The sequence below is a fragment of the Phialemonium atrogriseum genome (genome assembly GCF_030411735.1).
Source record: "Phialemonium atrogriseum strain 8032-3 unplaced genomic scaffold QBC33scaffold_46, whole genome shotgun sequence".
NCBI classification, from domain to species: domain Eukaryota; kingdom Fungi; phylum Ascomycota; class Sordariomycetes; order Cephalothecales; family Cephalothecaceae; genus Phialemonium; species Phialemonium atrogriseum.
Window position 1 is genome coordinate 65,516 of NW_026848183.1, and position 13,607 is coordinate 79,122.

Genomic DNA, 13,607 nt, shown 5'->3' on the forward strand with positions numbered 1-13,607 from the left:
TCACAACAACCCCAACCTTGCCCCCCCAATCCCATCCCCCCCACTACCAAGCCCAAGCAGAACCATCAAATGCCGCACACGGCCATCTCTATCATCCGCATTCCCGTCCCCTCCCAGCAGCGCAACCCGTACCGCGCTTGCCTCCTCTCCGACATCCCGCCACAGCTGCTGTTTTTTGGCGAGAGCTTGATTGAGGTTTGTGATAGAGGACTTGACGGCTTGTCTTGATGTCCTTGGGGTGGGGTGTTGGGGGGTGGTGGTCTTCCTGTCTCTGGCGGGGTTGTTCCTGCCGTTGTTGCTGTTGCTGTTGCTGTTGCCGTCACCCCCAGCAGCCCTCCCCCTCCTCCGCTCCGCAGCAGCCCTAGCCCTCCTCCCATCAAACGCAGCAAGGCAGAGGTCGAACGAGGCGGATATCTCGGCCATCTTCGCCTCGGCGAGGGCAGAGGTTAGGGTGGCGAGGGAGTGGAGGTGGGTTTTGAAGACGGGGACGGTATTTCTATCCCTGGGATTTGTCTCCTGTCTTGGGGAGGCGGGCGTGTTTGCCATGCGGGGGCGGAAGGGGGTTTGCTGCTGCTGCGGTGGTGGTTGGGGTAGACGGAAGCGTGGTCCGGGTTCTTCCTCGGTGATACTGGACATTCCACCGGTAGTGCTGGCCCCCACTCCGATTCCGGTCCCGCGGTGATGGAGTGGAGCAGGCCCTGGACGGTTGCCGGGGAAGTGCTGCTGCTGGACTTCCTCCAGAACTCCCAAACCCGGCCGCGGATCGAACGGAGACCCCAGATTGTCACCGGTAAGAAGGGTATTGTCCACATCATCAACAGTGAGTTGGTGGAGGGCCGAGGGCTTTGTCACCACTGGTCGAGGCGATGGCTCCTGCTGCTGTTGATCTAGCAGGTTGACTGGATGCACGGCGTGTCTGGACGAAGCGAGGCCGGGGATGTTGGGTCGATGGAGGGGGACGGGATTAAGACCTGCCTTAGTACCTCGCTGAGCCGCAGTTGCCGAGGAGTCTGAGGAGTTGTCATCCTCATCATCCTGGCGGCGGTGGCCTGGGTCTGGATTGTCCTCATCGCGTGTGTTTTTGAGTTCGGCGACGCGAGAACCACCAATACCGCTGCTTCTGCCGGCCGGAATGACCCCGCCGCCCTTGTCTCCATCGTCGCGTCCATGTCCATCCTCGGATGGGGAGCGCGGGGGCTTGTACGGGGTCATCGGAGTCTGGATTAACTTCTCGGCAACCTCCACCTCGGCGGTCCAGGTGCCATCCTCAGTCACCGGAGAAACAGCGCGTGCCGACTCTGATATGCCCCGTGGTAGATTGGCCGTTTTATTTTTCTCTTGTTGTGCCTGTTCCTTCTCCCTGCGGCTCCTCTCCCGGTGTTCCTTTTCCTGCGTCTCCATCTCCCTCTCCTCCCGCTCTTCGTCTTCCCGCTCAAGCCGGCGGCGGTTCTCCTGGGTTTTCCGGAGTTGTAGTTGGTGCTCGGCTTCCCGCTTGGCCCTAGCCTCCTCGACGTCGATGGCCCGCAGCTGGACCTCGAGCTCGGCCGCCTCCTGCTCATCCGCTTGTATCTGCTTCCGCCGCTTCTCGGCCTCTGCGTTGTCGTCTAGTGCTTGGACCTTGGCGGCGAGGCGCGAGCGGAGGGCGAGGGTGCGTGGGGAGACGAATGACTGGTGGGGGGTGGTCTCGCGCATCGGTGTGGCTTGGTGGCGGGATTGACGCTGGGGTTGGGACTTGTCTGTGGGACCTGCTTTGGATTGCGTCTGGGAGATGAGCTTGGGTTGGAATCGAGGACCTGGTGGGAGCTGGCGGGGATGGGACTGCGGCGGAGTGGGATTGTCGAGAAAGGACAGTCGTTGTGGTTCTTGTTGTTGGTGATGCTGCGGCTGCTGCTGCTGATTTTGTTGATGATCCACCTGGCGATCCCGTTCGCGTTGTCTGGGAGGTGTTCCCAACTGCTGATCCGGTCGCGGTGCCGATCCCAGTGGCAGGCCCGGTTCCAGTCCCTCCCGTTCGTTGGGCGGAGCATTCTGCAGGACCAGGTCGCCGTCTGCATCAACGTTGTCGTCACCACGCACCTCCCAGGCTCCCCTCTGCTCGGCGACTCTCGGCTCGGCTACGTCAGGGGAGAGTATATTCCCAGACCAACCAACGGCAGTGAACCGCTGCACAACAGCATCCGGCCAGACAACCACCTCGTTCTTCAGATCCGGATCCCACCGCTTGCGCACGACGCCCTTATCAACCAGCTCGCCCAGCCGATACTCCAGAGCCGACACGAGCTTCTTCTTGACGGCGAGCCACTCCTCGCCGGCAAGGCTCCCGACGTCGATGGGCGGGGCTAGTCGAGAGCTCAGCTCCCGGAGGGGCCCGTCGCGGATGAGGAGGGTTTTGACGGTCGATCGGGAGTGGCCATTCGCGGCGAGGAAGACGCGGAAGGCAAGCACGTCTCCCTGGGTCCAGGACGGACGGCATGATGGGTCCGACGCAAGCATGCCGAGCCAGCGGCCGCGGAATTGAAGCTGCGAACGGTCGTCGTCTGCGTCGGCCATGGCAACGTCGGGCTCCATGTGTGCTGGGGTGAATAGCTGCGTGACTCTGTGTGACTGGCGTGGAATTGTGTTACTGATGGGGGAATTAATTATGGGATTGTGATGGAGGTATTTGCGAGTCGGGCGGCGAAGAAGGAGAGAGAGGGGCAACTATGCGGTGAGAGTGCGATTGATTGCCTTGCAGATTTTTGGAACTGTCCCTCCTAGTAGTCAGTTCATGCGATGCAAGTACTGCATGTACCTCTCTGTTGGTCTCCCCGGTCCATGCCTATCTACCTGCCGCCTTACAAGGTTGCTGTGGGACAGCGGGAACCACCTCCTACATCATCCAACAGCCCAACTCTGGAGGGGCTGGCTAGCGGAAGCAAATGGACCTAAACCAACCACCGGCATGAACCATTGCTAGTGATGGATAATGGAACGGGGAATCGAACATGTTCATCCTGGTTGATGTAGCTTAATATTGATCAGTGCGAACGGGTACTGTAGCGGCTGGGTATCTCAAACCGTGTGGTGGGATGTAATTATTGGACGAAACCTGGCAAACGGGATGACCCACAGCTTACACGGAAACGATAGAGGTAAACGCGAAAATGACAAGTCGTGTTGACCCTTCTGCGGATGTTGTTCTTTGCTTTCTCCGTCTCCACCCTTTCTTCCTCTCTCTCTCCCTCTCTTTCCGGTCCTCCCTCTCTCCCCTTTTCAAATCACTGTCATTTCTCGTTCCTTCTTGCCTTCAACACGCCCCCATCCATCATCCATCATCCATCCAAATATCCACACTCTCTTTTGCTATCTCTCTCCCCCCCAGCCTTCCATTTGTATCCCCAAACTCCCACGTGTAATTGTCCCATCGTCATCATGTCCCAGTGCAACCACCCCTACGGCGAGTGTCTCTACGACGCCGGCGACCGACTTGTCATCCGCCTGATTGAGGAGGGCAGGTCCTGGGATGAGTACCAGCCAGAAGAGCAAGAACTCTGGCAGGAGCTGTTTCGGCGACACCCGCACTTCAACGACCAGGCCACGACCGCCGGAGAGTCGTCAGTGCAGTCGAGGGGTGTGGCCAAGCGTCTCTCTCGCGCCCATTCCCTGGCGACTGTCGGTGAGTATCTTCTTCCTCCGTCCCCTCTCCTTTCCTTGTCCTTCCAGCCCCACGTTCAAGTTCCACCCAAACATCCCCAGTCCCCCAAACAAGATCCCCAGTCTAACATCTTTCAACCCAGCCCCCTCCATCTCCGACCTCTCCAACTGGGGAACCCTCCCATCCAGCCCCACCGGCCTCCCCCGCCGCGCCCTCCTCCGGAAGCAGGAGCAGACAACAGCTCAGTGGGCAGAGGCAACAGCAGCCGCCAATGCGAGGGCCGCGGCTTCCGCTGTGTCCCCGACCGGCAGGCCCGGTCCCGGCGCCACTCCGAGTCCCAGGCGTGCGCTCCCGCTGTCCCCCCTCCGGCAACAGCGACCTCCAACGACTCCGTTTTTCGCGCCGCGGTCCTTTTCTCTCCCGCAGCAGCAGCAGCACGGTCAGCACCAGCCCCCTACCCAACATAATTACCTCCGACCCCTGAACATCGTAGCCAACGACGGAGGAGGAGCAGCAGATGAAGCAGCACCCCTACACGATACCAACACCGGCGAGGAAGAAGACGACGAGGACGACGGCCTAGACGCCCAACGCGACGCCGCCATCGCGCAATTCGTCGCCATCCGCTACCGCATGAACCGCACCATGCAAACGCTGCAGCGCGACGAGGCCGAGCTGTGGTCCCTGTGCGGGTATCTGCACGACCTGGGCTGGTTCGACGCCGGCGGCGGCGGTGGTGCTGCTCCCGCTCCGAGGCAAGGGGGACCGGGTACGCCGACGTCGGCGCGGCGGAGAGGGCATCGGGGGGGAGCCGGGCGGAATGCGGATAAGGAGAGTCGGGGTGTGCGTGGGGGTGGGGGTGGGGAGAATCGCGGTGGGGGGGGAGTGCAGGGGAAGGGAGCTTGATTGGGACTTTGTGACGGGTGCTGGGTTTGGGAATGGGATCGCTAGCGATGAGATTGGCAGACGGATATCGCAGGTACCCAGCTTTAGCATAAGAATGGTATTTTCAGGTCGGTTCCGTACATCAACGTTAGTATTTGGACAAGCATGCGGCGTTCCACTTCTTCCTATCATCTCCCACGTGTGCCTACCTCCAATCCCAGCCGAGATGCTCCCCTTCAAAGCCGAAATACTTACGCTAAGGCCAAAATGGTCCCAAATACTTACGTTAGGCTGAAATAGTCCCAAATACTTACGCTAGGCTGAGATAGGCCGAAATACTTACAGGAGCGACAGGGCCAGCCAAGCCTGACTCTCCTCTTGTTTCTTCACTCTGCTAGATGACGATCGGGGTTGGGAAGACGACAAACACCACCACGGGCTCAAATATCGGGATCCGGTAAGGTGGACGTGGAGGGAGGATGATATCGGAGAAGGGAAAGACCCCGGAAAGAGGGGGGGGATGGGATCTCCAAACACTGAGATGAAACCTGGGGAGAGGACGGAGGCAATACGGCGTAAGATGAGGACGGACACCTACACCAGGGCCGGTTACCGTGTGAGAGACGCCTAAGACCGAGGGCTCCAAGACAATCGGGTGTAGAATGTCATTGGGACTAGGCTAGGACAGGAGCATGTCCCAACCGACCTAGGCAGTAATTACAGCAACGACGAAACTGAACTAGGAACCGAATACCGTCAAGAAATACCGGGACTGGGATCCAGAGACCCGGATCGCCGGTGTCTCAAGGCGGAGGAGGCGGAGGAGGTGGAGAAGAGAGCAGTGGCAATGGCTATAAGACAACAGCGGTTTCCGCCAAACCTGACGCCATCCTAGGCTAGGCACCTGGATGGTAGTATTATACATGCCGGCTGAAGTTAGAGATGCAAGGGGGCGATTTGAACTTGCAGGATACTGGATCGTGTACCCACTCTGGCACCGCTTCCCTCCTGCCGTCGGTACTGACCTTGTATGTCGCTACCGCTGCTACCCTGCTGGGCCTGATCTCAACCAAGACGTATGCGACGTGCGAGATTTGCGGCAAGAGTAGAACTAGGAGTAAAGCCGAGACAGGCCGGGGAAGAATACCGGAATGGAATACGCAGGTTGAGGGTTGGGACCGAGAATGTTATTGGGACCAACTGGGTAGGACAGGGATGAGCCGCGACCTTGAACGGATGAGAGGTCGAGTTCAGTCCCAGACTGTAGCCTGGGAGCCGGCTGAGACTCACGCCCGAGGTGAAGTTGAGACTCAACTGGGAACCCAATGCAGGACGCAAAAAAATCACTGGAGAAACACACCAGAATCAAAGGGTGGCGGGCCGGAACCAGGGCTGGGACAATGGCAAAGACTACTACCAAGATCAACGATATTAATCCAAAGGCACGGTATGGTCGAAGGCCGGTGTCAGGCAGCAATATGTGCGTTTCGCAAATGGACGGACCAGGAAGCGGCATCAAAGCACAGGATCAATGACCAAGGATAGTACAACTCCCAGACCGGGGGCTCGAACAACATTGAACCTCGGGGTAGCGGACCCGCAGAGACGTGAGAAATGAGAAGACTGCAAGAGCGGAGTTGGGCATAGAAATAGAGAGGAAGCCAAAGACCGACATAATCCGGGCCCGGACGCCGAGACGAAGGAAACACGGAGAACGGTAAAGAGCAATATTAAGAAGACGACCGAGACTAGGCTGAGACTCGTAGTAACGACGAGGTTCAACCATGACAAGAGACTGGCAACAATCTGGCGTCTGATGGCGAACCTTTGTCGACAGCTGGCTGACCACCCGCTTTTGGAGACGACCCCACTTTCGGAGCCGGCCCCGCTTCTACAGACGGGCCCCGCCGCCATGAGAGCACAACGCCGACGACACCCTTCGCCCCCTCCTTGAATTTATAAAAGAATGCAGTTGAGGAGGCGCGACCTTTTCGCCTGCGCCGTGGCACACGCGTCCCGCGACGCCGATGGCTGAACTGGAACTAGGACCGTGATATGTGTGTGTGGCGACGCAAAGCCGGGGAAAGTCTAAGCCCACCGGCTACCCATCGCGGGGACATCCTCTCGGCCCATGAAGAAAGGCCTCTCGAGTGACGGTTGCCGACCTACGGCGGAGCGAGGGCTCTGAGCTGGCGAAGTTGGGGGTGTTGTTGCTACCGAGCTTGGCGGCGAGGCGAAGCCGGGATGGAATAACCGAATGGAAGGACAAAATGTCAGACCATTCTGGGGCGAGGAACGATGAGGACCGGGCGGAGAATAGGGGCTAGGAGGGTCACCAGGGCAATGACTCTCGGCTAGGCTATAAGGGGGATGCTCTGTAGCAATGGTCTAGAGCGGAAATGGGAGGGGGCAAGTGTTGGGGACAGTATCGCTGGGAATTACCTAGTCAGGAACTGATAAAACTACAAATATCACGACGAAAACATAGGACTAAGCCACCCAGACCACAGATCCAAGACTGGAATGGAACGTTGAACAGTGATGGGATGAATGGAACCAGGCTATTCCAAGGAAGAAGCACGGAAAGAAGAGCCGGGATCTGGAACTGGAACCAAACACTAAGATAAAACATGGCAGATGATAGGACAACACCTTGAAAGATGAAGACCAAGAGTCGACCAAGACTAAATATCGAGTGGCAGAACAAAGCTAATACCAGAACAGGACTGACCAAGAGGAGATATAGGGAAGCAGAACAGCATGAACAAGACACGACAACCACCCAAGGAGAGTCAACCGCCACTTAATCATCACCGCCATCCTCCTCCTCCTCAGCGGTTTCCCCAACACACCTCACAGTCTCCAACAAACCCCCCATCCTCTCCAATACCTCCCTCTCAACAACCGGCCTCACCCTGACAACCCTCCCATCAAGCAGCCTCAGCTCCCCCGCCTCCTCCTCCCCCTCCCCAAGCCCCTCCCACCACTCCCCAACAACCCCCTCCCCCTCCCCCCTCCGCCTCCCCACCGCCCCGGCATACAACCCATCCACCTCCCCCCCCTCGCCCACAAGCCTCTCCCCCTCCTCCGCAAAAACCGCAGCCTGATCCGTCGGATGCGCCAAAACAAGAAACGTCCTCGACACCGTCGCCGTCAACCTCCGCCCCCCAGCCTCTCCAATCTGTTCAAGATTTCCATCCACCCCAACAACAACCCTAACCCACCCCTCCCCCCTCCCCAGCCCATCCAGCTGACCAACCAGCTCCGCCGCCCCGGCGCACACGTCGCGGAAGACGGCAAATGCCTGCTCGAGGGCGTCGATCTGCGCGTGGATGGGGCCTGACAGGAGGGTTGAGGCGCCGGATGTGGCGGGGAGGAGGGATATTTCCATCTCCTGTTCTGCTGCTGGGGGTGGGAGGGATGGGTTGCCGCACAGTGCGAGGGCGACGGCGGCTCTTGCGGCTGCGAGGCGGGAGGAGGAGTAGAGGGATGTGATTTTTGCTGTTATGGCTGTTATGGCGGGATCGGATAGGTTGGTTTGGGTGGAGAGGACGTGGGCTGCTATGCGGAGGTAGGGGGTGTCTGGGGGGTTGTTGTCGTCAAAGGCAAGCTCGGTGGATGAGAAGCGGTTGAAGAGGGCGCGGCGGCGGCGGAGGAGGTTGTCGGGGGTGGACCACCAGGGGGTCAACCATTGCCCTACCCGCGACACAACCGATGATTCGCCAGTGTATGCGACAAAGTCGTATTCCACGACAGCCTTAAACTCCTGCCCAAACCCCCAATGGGACGCATGTCCGTCGGTGCTGCTGAGCGAATCCCGCCACTTGGCACAAACCCTCTCATGCCCCTTCCCATCCGCATCCACCCCGCCAACAACACCCGCAGCAATCCCAACAATCTCCTCCGCCGAAGCAGCCGCAGAGGCGAGGTGGCGACCCAGCGCGAACAGGTCCGGCTCGCCGGGGAACCTGTCCGGCAACATGCCGGCGTCGGCGTCGGAGCCGAACAGCGGGGGCAGGTCGTGGGGGTCCATGTCCGCGTACAGCGCCAGCGGCGGGAGGCGGCGACGCAGTTGGGCGGCGTAGTTGGCGAGCGGGGACGACGTGGCGGTGTCCTGGCAGGCGGGATGGAGCGTGTCGTCGGCGGCGGCGCAGAACTCGCACGGCGTCATGGCCGGGTGCTTTACCGACGCCCTCATCCCCGTCGTGGCGGAGGCGCGGTACATGGCGAGGATCTGCCTGATGATCGAGGGGGGTGGAGCAGACGACGTGCGCAGGGGCAGGATGCGCAGCAGCTCTTCGCCAGCAGTAAAGTTGGTGTTGGAGAGCAGGTATGCCCCGTCGATGGGCTCGCCGTCGATGAGCGGGCCCCACCACACCCACGGCGAGAGGAGGTCCAGGTGGTGCGCGTTGGACCACGTGTCTACCGCCTGCATGCGCGCCCACTGCCCGCGCAGCGATGCGTCGACGGGAACCCATAGCTCCGAGGCTTGCGAGATGGAGGCGCTGAAGAGGTCGGACTCGCGGGCGAGGTGGTTGTAGTCGAATACGATCGTCTGTGCCCCCGACGCAAGATCCGTCTCGGTGTGCTGTGCGAGAGCACGGTAGTACCCCGCCAGTGCAAGCCTGAGCGCCGTCATGGCGGAGGCGAACTCGCCGACTTGGTCTGGGTTGAGGTAGGGGGCGGCGGTGGCGATGGATTTGCCGATGCTCCCAAAGCGGGACTGCAGGTTGACGAGGCGGGAGGGGAGGTCGAGGACGGCGATGTTGTCGACGATCTCCACCTCGACAGCGCAGACAGGAGCGGGTTGGCGACCCAAACAGGCGGCGGCGGCGGCGATGGCGACGCCGAGGGCGACGGCAAGGGTTCGCCAGGAAATGTGGGACCGGACCTGCTCGAACCTGTCTAGCCGGTGGTGCGGCGACGGCGAGGGAGAGAAGCGGGAGCCTGGGGAGGGCGACGGAGACAAGCTCATCCGGCCGTTGTCACCAGCCACCGATGCATCCCAACCGTCCCCCGCATCGTGTATATCCTCCTCTTCAATCGACGAAAGCACAGCGTCCCCGACATCCACGATCCCCGCCTCGACAATGGCGCCCGGCGGCACCGGGGCAGGCAGGTTTGGAGGTGGGCATTCGTGCCGCGTGACGGCGTCTCCGTTGCCAAAGTGCAGCGAGACAGGCCTCTCCGGGTGGGCATCCCAGTCGTCGTGGAAGCAGAGCTCGACGGGCTGCAGGCGGCGGCGGCCGTCGGGGTGGAGGCTGTAGCGGGCGGAGAAGCGGAGCGCCGCGAAGGAGTCGGGGTGGGGGGTAAAGGAAGGGTCGGAGAGGATGGCGGCGTCGGCGGGGTCAATGTATTCCACGTAAGCTCTCCCGCGGCTGGGGGGAGAAGCAGGACCCGGAGATGTTGTGAATGATGGGGGGCGCTGTTGTGACTCGGGCCAAGTCGCCATGATTGTCAGTACTGGCTTGTTTGACAATGGATAATCGAGAGAGAAGGGAAAGAGGAGCGGGGGAAGCAGAGGGGGAATACCTGACAGCGATGGGATAGTCGAGCTGGTTTGCCTATGCTCCTTTGTTCTTTGTCCTCCGAGAACAGAATCGAACCAAGTGTTGTTGGTGGTGCAAGGCATAGTCGTCCACAAAAGCGGCGCTCGAGGGCATTCAAGGGAGGAATTTGTCGGCGGGGTACTGTTAGGGGATGCTGTTGGTGCTGTAGCGTTGGGCCAGTGAATCTCTGGCAGGCATGGAATGTCGGCGAGGATGCACGCCAAAGACGGTCGAGATGTCTGCACCCATGGTTCCGATTGAAAGTGCAGATAATTACGGATTACAAGGAGAAAAAGCGAAATGTGAGAAAAGCGAAATGATAATTAGCAAACGAATGCGACGGGGATTGAATGTGATGCCACATTGGGGGAATGATGAGGGATCGGCATTAGTGGGGTAATGGATGGTCTAGTATTACAGCAGTTTACAAGGGAGGGAGGAGTGCCGGCATGCTGCACGATCCACCGCACTAGTAGGTACGGAGGTACAGTACTCCAGCGGTAGATCCGCCCTACGGTAATGTCACCCCATATGCATCAGCGAGTGTACCCATGTACCCCCAGCTCCCCGATAGCAGTCAGTCTCGTCAGTGCACCGATCGCTGTGAATGGCTAGTGTGGGGTTAGGACTGTGAAGCTTGGACATAAACTGCAGCAATGTACAATATAGTATAGTACATCCGCATATGTGCTTTCTCTCCCATCTGCCAGTGAGAAATCCGCATCTCAACAAGCCAGGATGCTTCAGAGGTGGGAGTTGTTCCAAATGGCACGCTTCAATCCGTGTACTATTTCCGCTCATGACGGCGGGATTTGAGGTGCGCAGAACTCGGAAGTTGGCGGAAGCACCTCCAGCTCAGCTCAAGCAGACAGCTGGTCATGGAGCCTGCCAACTCCCGAAACTATTCCGGCGGTGAATAGGCACAGCGCACACAGAGACATGTGAGATGAGGCACTGTGCGTGACTCATGGATGCGAGAGTCGCTACCCGTTGCAGGGGCTGACGCTACAGTGCACTGTGTGACGGGGTGGTGCTTCTGTGATTCAAATACGGATCTGCAGAGTGGCTGACATTCTCAGGAATCCGTGGAGCAACACCCAATCGCGTGGCCAATTGCGTCGCTGGAGTTTCCAGCCACCTCGCTTGTTACTACCGTGACGGGATCACAGCTGATCGGATATCACCAACTCTCCTCCCTGCCAAATTCCAGCCGAAACATGTGCGACTCAACCATCCAGACTTGTGCTCCGGTTTCTCTCCGGTCTCCTGCATGTGGTTGCTCTGTTGGTGGTCAGGGAACAGGCACATGACTGCAAATCCAGGGACCAAGGGAGGGATCGACAGTGCTCCACACCACCATCACACTTGTTCCTGCCAGCAGAAGATCTACACGAATATCTTGATAAGCCGCACCGATCGGGTCGGAACCAACTAGAGCATCGAGATGCAACGAATGATAATGCATCCCACCCGTTCTACTGCATCGTGCAGTATACGAACTGGTCCCTTGCATCCAATATTGGCACAAACGGTGGTTGCAGCACATTATCAGGGTATGTGTGGGTCAGTCCCCTAAAATGAGGGGTGGTGCATCCTGATTTCAGCTTGAGGCCGGATCTGGGTAACAGTGGGATGAGATTCCGCCCAATAGCCGTGCGTGCAGGCGGGGTGGTGGGTCAGCACGCCTAGCATGCGACCGCAGGAAAGTACACTGTATCTGCCGCGCAGAGATGAATGCGCCTCGTTTTGGCCAGTAGACGAATTGAAGCGCTTTCGCAGGAAGTAGAGTACGTATTTTTCCAACGTCGGGCTGTTGAGAAACCGGTGTGCAGAAGAAGTTCGAGCCAGCGGTACTTGGTGCGGAGCCACAAAGTCACGCACGTGACACGCACTAGGTACTTGTCCCCTCGAGGACTCGAGTCCCTTGTTCAAATCCCCTCCCCCAGACGGAGCAACTCGAGTCCTTGCCAGTGCGCACTGAGTCCTCCCATAAGGCCCGGCAGCCAATATTTTCGTGGCATACCGACACTCCTACCATGAGCCGACGTTGTTGGGCCACGTCGTTGAACATGCATCGCTCTGGCCAAACGGTTGATTGGGGGACATCCATATCTAGTAGGCTACAGTCGTGGATCGGTGTGTTAAACCAGACCTAGCTGACTCTGCTCTTTTTCCAGGCCCGGCTTTCCTCAGCCAACCGTCCATCAAATTGAACCCTTCCCACCTGTCTCACCACAACAACAGAGCAGCTTTCCATCCTGATATACTGCTGCCCTGGGAGATGATCCCGAACTCAGCAGCTCGACTACTTCATTAAGCCCCTACGTCTCGTCTCCGTCCTCAACCTCGAGCCCCGCGAACAGCGAAACCCACACGCCCCAACACATCTCCTTCGCAACAGCCGCCCTCGCCCTCCGCGCCCGGCGCACCTCGTCAGACGGATTCGCATGCCTCATAACATTAAGCAACCTCAGCGGCGACGCCGACCCCGCAGCCCTGCGAGCCGCCTCATCCATAGCCGGCACAAACTCCACCAGATACAGCTCCCTCGCCTCGTCATCCCGCAGCATAGCCGCAGACTTGATCAGCGCCGCCAGGAAAGCCAACCTTCCCGCCCTGTCATTCGGCAATGCCCACAACCTCTCCTCCTTATCTTGCTTGCCGTGTTTCTGATCCCACCCCGCATCCCCAATCGTCCCAACAACCCCCCCAACATCCACCTCCACCCCGACCCCGATCGCGTCGGCGGACAGCCACGCCTGCCACATCTGTGCCCTGTTCCAGTACGGCCGCGACGCCGCCTCGTAGGCGCGCATGACGGCGTCGCGGGCCGACGTACCGCCTCTCTTCCCGAACAGGGCTTCGTCGTCGTCCAGCCCGAGGATCTCGAGCGGGTCAGGCGCCAGCTCGGGGCTGCTGGGGGAGGTCATGCGGAGGGTGTAAAGGGCTGTGCAGACGCGGCGGCGGTGGGGGGGGGGGGGGGAAGTGCCTGGCCTGTGAGAGATGGGGGGTTGGTGTTGATTGCTGCTGCTGCTTGCTGTTGATGGCTGCCGCTCTGCTGCTGCTGCTGTCGCTGGTGAAGATGGTGATGCTGAGAGTGAGGATTGTGAAGATGGCGAGGATGGCGAGGATGATCAACAGGGGATGGTGGGGTCTCCAGATGGTGGGGGTTTCTAAGGGGATGCTGGACTTGGGGGTATTGGGGACACGTCTGTTGGAAGAATACCGGTCGGGTTCGGAGTCGGAGTCGGGAGGACGGGGCTGCCTATGCCGCATTCTGTTTCTAGCCGGCATCGTGTATGTAGCAGCGGTTGAGATGGAGACTGACTTGGTGGGAAAGGAAGAAGGGAAAGAGAACAGACGGACTTGGTTGGAAGACACAACTCAAAAGACACAAACTAACCATCTCGGCTTGTCAGTTGAACTTGCTCTCCGTTTATCAACCCAAAACAGGAGGCTCCCGCGAGCAACAAAGAAAACTGACAGCTCAACTCCGCAGTCCTCCTGCATTTCCACAGGCGACTTATCGGTTGGGACTT

General features: G+C 59.2%; 4 protein-coding genes across 4 annotated transcripts; 1 reads left to right on the plus strand and 3 right to left on the minus strand.

Moving 5' to 3' along the window:
• QBC33DRAFT_519814 (uncharacterized protein) lies at window positions 1-2,568 on the minus strand (the record flags this gene model as incomplete). The annotated part of the gene is made up of 2 exons (XM_060426310.1): window positions 1-2,114; window positions 2,148-2,568. The coding sequence occupies 2 exons, from the start codon at window positions 2,566-2,568 to the stop codon at window positions 1-3; spliced, it is 2,535 nt and encodes an 844-aa protein (XP_060278358.1).
• Window positions 2,569-3,411: 843 nt separating this feature from the next.
• On the plus strand, window positions 3,412-5,376 carry QBC33DRAFT_519815 (uncharacterized protein; the record flags this gene model as incomplete). The annotated part of the gene is made up of 4 exons (XM_060426311.1): window positions 3,412-3,655; window positions 3,777-4,403; window positions 4,918-4,976; window positions 5,263-5,376. 4 exons carry the CDS (start codon window positions 3,412-3,414, stop codon window positions 5,374-5,376), a joined length of 1,044 nt encoding a protein of 347 aa, XP_060278359.1.
• A 1,574-nt stretch (window positions 5,377-6,950) lies between these two features.
• On the minus strand, window positions 6,951-9,986 carry QBC33DRAFT_602099 (uncharacterized protein). Its single transcript, XM_060432140.1, has one exon. The coding sequence runs from the start codon at window positions 9,969-9,971 to the stop codon at window positions 7,323-7,325; it is 2,649 nt and encodes an 882-aa protein (XP_060278360.1). The 5' UTR covers window positions 9,972-9,986; the 3' UTR covers window positions 6,951-7,322.
• A 2,403-nt stretch (window positions 9,987-12,389) lies between these two features.
• QBC33DRAFT_574465 (uncharacterized protein) lies at window positions 12,390-13,605 on the minus strand (the record flags this gene model as incomplete). Its single annotated transcript, XM_060430757.1, has 2 exons — window positions 13,058-13,605; window positions 12,390-12,984 (listed from the first exon to the last, which is right to left on the minus strand). Exons 1-2 carry the CDS (start codon window positions 13,360-13,362, stop codon window positions 12,390-12,392), a joined length of 900 nt encoding a protein of 299 aa, XP_060278361.1. The 5' UTR covers window positions 13,363-13,605.
• Between the last annotated feature and the right edge of the window lie 2 nt (window positions 13,606-13,607).